Consider the following 9,145-nt stretch of genomic DNA (forward strand, 5'->3'; position numbering starts at 1 on the left):
TAACACATCCTCCGTGCTCGCAATATCCACTCGGAGCCATCTGGTGCAGATCTCAATCTATACTGACTGCTCGGGTTCTGTCGTTGAGGCAGTGGTTCTCAACCTGGGGGTCGGGACCCCCAAAGGGGTCCCCACGTGATTTGGGGGGGTACCCAGATGACAAACATGCGACAATTTAAGGTAATACAAAAAAATATAGAATTGAAAAAAGACCAAAAACTGGTCAAACATTGGACAAATTGTCAAATAAAATAATATAAGAAAGAGGAAACATAAAATAGCAGATCTACAAGCTCACAAGCCTCACAACGTGAGGCTTTGTGTAGATCAGCTATTTTAAGATAATATTTATCTGTGGAACCGAGTCAACTTAATAATTCCAACTGCTTGTCAGGGTGGGGGGTCCCCAGTTCAAATATGATTATTTTGGGGGGGGGGGGGGGGTCGCAGCCTGAAAAGGTTGAGAACCACTGCGTTAAGGCATTACATCTACACAAACCCCAATCACCACGGTTTGGGAGTTAGTTAGGTGATTACAAAAAAGAAGAACCAACTGTTTAAAACGTGAACACCAGACCAGAGTACAGGTGAAGACCACCTGTCAAGATCGGCAAAAGTAGAGTGGTCTACAGGGGTGGTAAAATATATCGATCATGTTTTTTGCTTTAAAAAATATATATATTCAAAGATTTTCACAAATGTTCACGATTTTTTTTAAATAGCAGATCTATTTTTGAATGGCCAAAGTTTAACAGAATGGTTAAAGTGGTTAAAATCTAAAATGATATTAGAACTGTAAATGGATTTTTTTTATAAAGACGTAAATATAGATGATGTGACCAAAATGTAGGCTATAATAGCTAGCCTTCTGATTAATTTATTTTATATGACCAAAGAGGCTTGTGAAATTATTGTTTGACAATAATTCATAAATAGGCCAACATTTAAAAAGTTATTAAGAAGGTAGGCTATTATGCCTCTGACTTCACACTGTACATTTTGATCTATTGATTTTAACTTCTAAATTACGTTATTTCAAGTGAATACATTTGACAGGCTCAAAAAGTGAGTTTGACAAATTGAGTAGCCTATAGTCTAGAGTGACTTTTCTTGTGCAGGACCAGCTAAAAAGTCGTAATTTTTCAATAGCAAATAACCATAATGAAAATATATCCCTCGAAAGGTAAAACTGAGACTATAAAAACCCTGCAGAATGTATACGTCCCAGGTTAGGTGTTAAAGTTGTCCCTGTTTTTCATCATTCCAATTCACTCGAAACACGTAAACGTTTAAGAGCTTTTGTTGTTGCAATGCAAAGACAACTGCAATCTGCTTTAAGTCCACACACGTGCGCGCGCTCTCTCGCACGCATACTCACGTCTGAGAGAGAAAGCGAGAGAGAGAGTGAGCGAGAGAGAGAGAGAGAGAGAGAGAGAGAGAGAGAGAGAGAGAGAGAGAGAGAGAGAGAGAGAGAGAGAGAGAGAGAGAGAGAGAGAGAGAGAGAGAGAGAGAGAGAGAGAGAGAGAGAGTGTGTGTGTGTGTGTGTGTGTGTGTGTGTGTGTGTGTGTGTGTGTGTGTGCGCGTGCGTGCGTGTGCCCGTGCGCGCATGTGTGTGCCTGCGTGCGAGAGAGAGAGAGAGAGAGAGAGAGAGAGAGAGAGAGAGAGAGAGAGAGAGAGAGAGAGAGAGGGAGAGAGAGATATTTAACAAAGTTAAACCAATAAGGCAAACTTCAGTAAGATCAAAATAAACTAAACAGGATCTTTATATAGCTCAGAATAATAATTAGTTACCGCATGCAGTCAAAACTTTGATGTATTTGAAAACATTGTTTTGATCATCAAATACAAACATAGATTACAATATGGGCTATTCAATAATAATCACAGATAAATAAACTATAGGCCTATATTCTCCACCTCGCTCTGAAAGTTTCAGTTTAAAAATAATCTCAGATCAGGAAAACACAACACTGTAATTAATTACACCCAAAAAAAGGGAAAAAGAGGGAAAACCGTTAAATCCTTTTTGATTGAGGTATTTGAAATATTTTTTTGATCATCAGTAAATACAAACATAGATTACAATATGGGCTATTCAATAATAAGACTGTACTTTCTGTGTTGTTGTTTTTTGCCAAACTGTTATAAGTATTCAATCAATCAATCAATCAATTATTTTCAGTAGCACGCTAATTGAAAGCATTTCTAACCATCATCACCCGATCTGTAAATTAAATAGAACGCACCACCAGGCAGCCCATCAGCGATAACAACCAATGTTCCTCTCTGTGGAGTATGGTGGAGTAGGCTATCTTCCCTGTTAATTATAATTTAAATCTATTCAAAGTAAGTTCCTTCTTCAGTCGGGTTTACTTCCCCCCCTATGTGTCGGACAGCTGTAAAAAATCGTGTAGACAGGTTGTCATACAACAATCAAAGCTTCGGTGAATGGAGTCTAATGCTGAACATTTAACATACAATACTCCATACACGCGGAGAGTCAGTGGCCCCAGCCAATGCTCTAGCTCTATCCACATGCTCCACAACGAGGAGGAGCTTGCAGGCTCAAGTAGGAATGCCAATCAAAGCATCAACTTCAAATTGTATCTGAGAGAGATCAGCCCGAGACCTCGGGGCAGGCACGTCAGTTGGAGCTCAATTGTTGATCAGATCACATCCAGACAGTGGACTTGGGGGAGAAAAGAGAGAAGCCGAGATTTAAGGAAGGAAGATCGGGTTGTTTTTACTTTACCTTTTTACAACACACGGGGTTTGGTTTCTCCTGGTGTGGGCTTCTTGAAACACTTTGACTTCTTTTTGGGGGGTGTTCTTGTTCGAGGGCTCTCACTTTTTACGCACGGTTTTTCTTTCCTGGCGATTTTAGCTGTTACACACAGTGCGAGATTAAAAGGTGGAGGAAAAAATGTCTTTCCCCCAGCTGGGCTACCCGCAGTACTTGAGTGCCTCCCAGGTCTACGGGAGCGACAGAGGACCGGGGGTGCTGACGCCCTCGTCCCGCGGAGGGAGCGCCGACATCGGGGGAAGCCCGTCCGCGGCGGCGGCGGCTGTCTCCTCGGTGCTGGGCATGTATGCCAACCCCTATGCTCATAACTATAGTGCTTTTCTGCCTTACACCAGCGCGGACTTAGCTCTCTTCTCCCAAATGGTAAGAACTGTGTTTCTTTTGCTGTTATTTTAGCACAGCTAAACGGTCTCTCCTTTAACTCTGACAGTATACGAATGGAATCAAATGGACCCGTTAGGGTCCATTTGATTCCATTTGTGTACTGTCAGAGTTACAGACTTGTAAAGGGTCAATTTAGAACCCTCTCAAGGAACCCACTGGACCCCACTTTGAGATCTACTGGCCTACATTATTGTTGTTTTAAGTATAGACCTATTAGCTATGTAAAGGTTCTGGAAAAAAATGGACGCGCGTGTCTGAAAAAAAATAATGCTGCTGTTTAAAAGACAACTTTCAGCAAAGGATTAACGATTCTTCTTGCCTGGAAATAATTTATTCCTCCCAATCTTAAATAGCATATGGGTTTTCTTAAGGTTTTAGAAGTTGTATTTGCTTGTTTATATAGCTTGAAAGCTCAGTTGTTGTTGTTGTTGTTTGCTGTTCAAGATCCTTGTTTTGCTCGCTTGATCGTTTGTTTACCTGGATGCAAGTTAGCCTAATATTTATAACAAACATAAGCCATGCATATTAGTATTTATTATATAATTCTGGAATGAGCTGCCGTGTAAAGAAGCCTATACCGAAATACTAACGGGATGTTTTTTATTTATCCGACATAAAGCTAACAACTTCTATGGCCTCCGTTTTAGTGCTACAAATCAAGTGTATGGAAAGTTTTTCTCCTTGTAATAGACTAAATTAATATTCATAATTTTATATTACTATAATATGCCCTTAATTACCGTGTGTGTGTGTGTGTGTGTGTGTGTGTGTGTCATGTGTTATGCTTATGGTAGACTGCCGTTCCATTGCGTTGCGATTTTAAGACAAGAAAGGAATATGTTAGGCCTTTACTGTCATTTATTAAAATAAATAATCGTTCTGGATATGATTGGGCTTAGACTTCAAATATAGGCCTACTAACAGTAATAAAAGTGTTATAGCACTTCAACGAGCCAGAAGGCCATCGGGTTCACAACTCTTTAGCTTTGACTGACTCTATATCGACGCCCTGGACAAATGGTTGTCAGTCAAGACATAATTCATAGAAGTAGGCCTATGAAATATACATATAATTGGCCACACGATTAGTCGTGTGTGTGGGAATATAGGCGACAAAATGGCATGTCATTGTAAAAAAAGTAGCGACTCTCATGGTTAATTTGGGTGGGTTCTAAATTGACCCTTACAAGTCTGTAACTCTGACCGTATACAAATGGAACCAAATGGACCCTAACGGGTCCATTTGGTTCCATTTGTACACTGTCAGAGTTAAGGGGGGTCCTTGTTATTTAAAAGTTTTCAGAAACACTGGCCTAGGCTATACCACGGGCCTGACAAGCGTATGGCATCATGGTGTAATAACTTCACATAGAGCTCCAAACTGCTTACCTCATAGGTTAAGCGTGTGCAGGGGAATTTGGCTGTTGGGCGCTGAAGTTGTGACTGTGGATCATAGAGCCATGACAATTCTTGTTTTTCTCAACTTGTACACATGTTGTGTGTCGTTGTTAAACTGATATAGAGGGAAAAGAGCTAATTGTAGAATGTGTAGGCCTCTAGGTACTACTGGGAATCGCATCTGTGTTGTAGACGCGGTCCACGCGGACGTCATAGCATGTGACATGTGGCAAGTTGAGAACATCGACTACACACTTGTAGGAAAGTTTGAGCCATGTGCATTTGGCACTCTCGGGATTTCGTACATAGCTCGATTTCACCCATTTTAATTGTCAATTGTCGTGATATCAGCATGACGTACAATTCTTATGCCTAAAAAAACTTTAGTTATTGATTTATTGAATACTTTATTAACAGTTTGTCCCCAAAAAGCACAGAAAGTGAAGTTCAATTCATGCTAAAAGGATTAAACCCAAGAAAGCACTATGGATGTTTACATTGCTGTCCTGTGCAATTCATGAAACACTTAATGCCAGACAAATAAATATACAATACTATGCAAAAACATCATATAAACGAGTAGTTATCAAAAATAAAAATAAACTCATATGTGAGTGTTGTTTGTATGATACAAGGGCCTAAAACTCATGATCTCTTTATCCATAATGTGTAAAGGGCTCCCAGTACGACCTGAAGGACAGCCCTGGCGTCCACCCTGCCAGCTTCGCTGCCCACACCTCGCCTGCTTTCTACCCATACGGCCAGTTCCAGTACGGGGACCCGGCCAGGCCCAAGAACGCCACCCGGGAGAGCACCAGCACGCTGAAGGCCTGGCTCAACGAGCACAGGAAGAACCCGTACCCCACCAAAGGCGAGAAGATCATGCTGGCCATCATCACCAAGATGACCCTGACGCAGGTCTCCACCTGGTTCGCCAACGCCAGGAGGAGGCTCAAGAAGGAGAACAAGGTGACGTGGGGCGCGAGGACCAAGGAGGACGAGGAGGAGGACGGCAACTTGTTCGGCAGCGGCGACGACGACGGCGAGAAAAACGAAGACGAGGAGGAGATCGATCTGGAGAGCATTGATATAGACAAAATCGACGACAACGATGGGGATCAAAGCAACGAGGACGACGACGATAAATCAAACGACGGAAACAACAGGGACCACATCAGGGGGGTCGGCGGGGAGCTGGACAGCATGGAGAAGAGACGGGCCTTCGCCCTGCAGGCCCACGAGGCCTTCGACAAGTCTAAGGGCGCCATCATCTCGGTCCACCACGGGAGTAAAGACACGTCGGATGGTAACAATAACAACACGCGGGTTTTGTCCCCAGACAGACCCGGGAGTTTTCCTCTCCCGGCCAACAATAAGCCCAAAATATGGTCCTTAGCGGAGACCGCCACCAGTCCCGACAGCTCCACTCAGAAACCCACGTCTCCGTCGGGCCCCCAGGCCGGCGGCCCCCACCACCCCTCCTCGGCGGCCCCCCACCACCACCAGCTCCAGACGCACCCGGCCTTCCTCCCCAGCCACGGACTGTACACATGCCAGATCGGGAAGTTCCACAATTGGACGAATGGCGCCTTTCTGGGCCAAAACTCACTGCTGAACGTGAGGTCTTTTCTGGGAGTTAACCAACACCATCACCACCACCACCATAACCACCACTTGCCGACCCAGCAGCAGCAGCAGCAGCCGACATCGGTGGTGGTGTCGCCGGTCACATCTGCAGCGGCGCTCAGCAATGACAACAAGACACCCCGAGACCTCCACAGTCCTAAGCACATAGGTGAGGATTATGAACTCTCTCCTGATTCTGTCTGCTCTGCTGCTGAAAGAAACACTTTTGCTTTTCACTTTAGACTATTATAGAAGTCTGAACTTGTTAGACCTGAGTCTATATTGGACAGCTAAGCAGCAACGTGCTCGTGCGCAAACACACACACACACACACACACACACACACACACACACACACACACACACACACACACACACACACACACACACACACACACACACACACACACACACACACACACACACACACACACACACACACACACACACACTTTAATTTCATTTAATCTACGTAGACAACAGTTTAAAAAAAGCTAACGATAATTAATTAATTTCCTATACTATTTGTCTTTCGTTTTTAGACCATGAAAACGGTGTAAGAACTGATTCGCCTCCGACACAGTCCCTGAAGTCCTCCTTTCGACCCCTCCATGAGAGGTGAGCTTTTCTTCTCTTTAAGGCTCTGATCAAAGTGCATATTTAATTATGTAATTGTATATATAGCCACCGCAAATACTTCATTTAAAATATGATTTGCAACATGCGTCTCTGTCATCATATTTGTTGTGTGTGTTGTATTGCGCAGTAACAACAATTAACCTAGTTGTAACTTCTGGATAAAATAAATAAAATATAATGAATGGGCCAACGAGAAACTTTGCATGTAATTATTTGAACAGTTTCTAACAATTTAGCTTACTGCATTTCCAAGAATTATAGTGACACTTAAATTCCAAAATAAATATGTGTGTGCTAGAATATGGTTTTAGAAATAATATATATGTGCACAGTTTATGGCTTTGACAGTTTTGCGATGTGGGTAATTTGGCCTCATATTCTTTTAAGGGTGACAGGGGTCTCATCCCGCCCCCCTTTAATTCCTTCCCTCTTGGGGGAGTATGGCTACTTATCAAGTCACCGAGGAAAACGGGCTCTGTCTGGGCTGTGTGCTTTTCCTAAAGACCCCTGGGAAACCTGCAGCCCAGGGGAGCGTTCTAGCATAGAAGTTTACCCCGTTTCAAGTGCTACAATTTTCACTAGCATGAATCCAGCCTCTCTCTCTCTCTCTCTCTCTCTCTCTCTCTCTCTCTCTCCCTCTCTCTCTATCTCTCTCTCTCTCTCTCTCTCTCTCTCTCTCTCCCCATCATGGGGGAGAGAGAGAGAGAGAGAGAGAGAGAGAGAGAGAGAGAGAGAGAGAGAGAGAGAGAGGGAGAGAGAGACATGGGGGCCTCATGTCTCTCTCTCTCTCTCTCTCTCTCTCTCTCTCTCTCTCTCTCTCTCTCTCGCTTTCTCTTTTTTTTATTTTTTTTTATTTGACCAGCCGCTATAGCTCTGTATGCTGGACTAATGGCCTTTGTGCTAGTTGTTGATATCCACGCAATCAACTCCTAAACGTGTTTAAAATGTATTTTATATCAAAGGGGAATCAAAAATAGAGGAAAGGGTGCAGGATGTTGTAAAATGAATGGGGGAAAAATAATGAAAATCAGCTAGACATTTCAAATGCATAACATGCATTTGAATTGTCTAGACGATTTTCATTCTTTTTTTTTCTCCCCCCAATATTATTGAAACCCGCTGTCTGAACATGGCGGGTCATTTATTTATCTATACCTTTGTATTATTCTTATCTTAGATTCTCTCTGCCTTCCAGCGCCAGGAACCAACAAGAAGCAACGCAACGGGTCCTCACCGCCCTCTCCTCGGCCTGATCACTGATCACTGCCCCATGTCCTCGGCCTGATCAGCGGGTCCTCACTGCCCTGTCCTCGGCCTGATCAGCGGGTCCCCACCGCCCTGTCCTCGGCCTGATCAAGACACATAGTTGTGTGATCGCTGTTGCCACGGGATCCGACACACACAAAAAAACGAATGAAAGAAAGAAAGACTGAAAAGACTTTATACACACTCCTGAAAAAAGGACAATGAAAAATATCCTAATGCAGCGTAGCGTTCAGTCGGTACAGAACAAATGGCGTAATTTGGTAATATCCTGTGGATGGATGGAATACTTCCTCTATAGTTGTGTAGCCTATAATCCTCCTCTCTACTTTGCCCAGGCAGGCTGGGACAGTTTGGTAGGCTTTTTATTTTTGTCTCTTTATCTTGTGTTTTTTTGTTGGTGTCTTCCTTTAATGTAAATACCAAGTGATTTAAATTTGTAAATAGCGCGTTGACGGAATTTGTCCAGATCGTATATTTTGCCTAATAAACGAAATGAAATTATAGAGAAAACCAATGAATATCCCAGCTCATATTTTCGTTTCTGTTTCTGATGTTGATTTGATTTATATGTTTTTAGACATGAATTATGGTTACAAAAAACAGCAACAACAAATACAAATCAGGACATAATAATAATAATAATAATAACAATAATAACAATAACAATATATTATTATTATTATTGTTATTATTATTATTATTATTATTATTATTATTATTATTATTACATTTATTATTATTAATCAGACTATTATTATCCAGGGAAATTATTTTCTTATACTGAGTCCTAAAACAAAACGTATTTCCAATATTTTTGGGGGAAAGGAACGGGGGGAAAATGGTGCTGTTCTGCATTGGGCTTAATGTTATTCCACTGTGTCGTGATGAGAGGGAGGGAAGCAGCTCGATGCATTGAGGTGCTAATAAGTGGCCAGATGGTTGCTGCTGACACAAAATGGACAGCAGCAGCTGGGAACGTCATTAAGTAATAATATGGGAACGCCCAGTCCAAACAAAATCAAATGGTTA

General features: G+C 42.4%; 1 protein-coding gene across 2 annotated transcripts; it reads left to right on the forward strand.

The window, feature by feature from the left end:
* Positions 1–2,644: 2,644 nt before the first annotated feature.
* On the forward strand, positions 2,645–8,630 carry irx1a (iroquois homeobox 1a). Of its 2 annotated transcripts, none has more exons than XM_084053039.1 (4): positions 2,645–3,166; positions 5,261–6,380; positions 6,754–6,829; positions 8,028–8,630. In XM_084053039.1, exons 1-4 carry the CDS (start codon positions 2,924–2,926, stop codon positions 8,101–8,103), a joined length of 1,515 nt encoding a protein of 504 aa, XP_083909165.1. In that variant the 5' UTR covers positions 2,645–2,923; the 3' UTR covers positions 8,104–8,630. The 2 variants fall into 2 exon arrangements, with proteins under 2 accessions (XP_083909165.1, XP_083909166.1); XM_084053040.1 differs by having other exon boundaries at positions 8,046–8,630.
* The last annotated feature ends 515 nt before the right edge of the window (positions 8,631–9,145 follow it).

The sequence above is a fragment of the Gymnoscopelus microlampas genome, assembly GCF_963454915.1.
Source record: "Gymnoscopelus microlampas genome assembly, chromosome: 3".
Taxonomy (NCBI): Eukaryota; Metazoa; Chordata; class Actinopteri; order Myctophiformes; family Myctophidae; genus Gymnoscopelus; species Gymnoscopelus microlampas.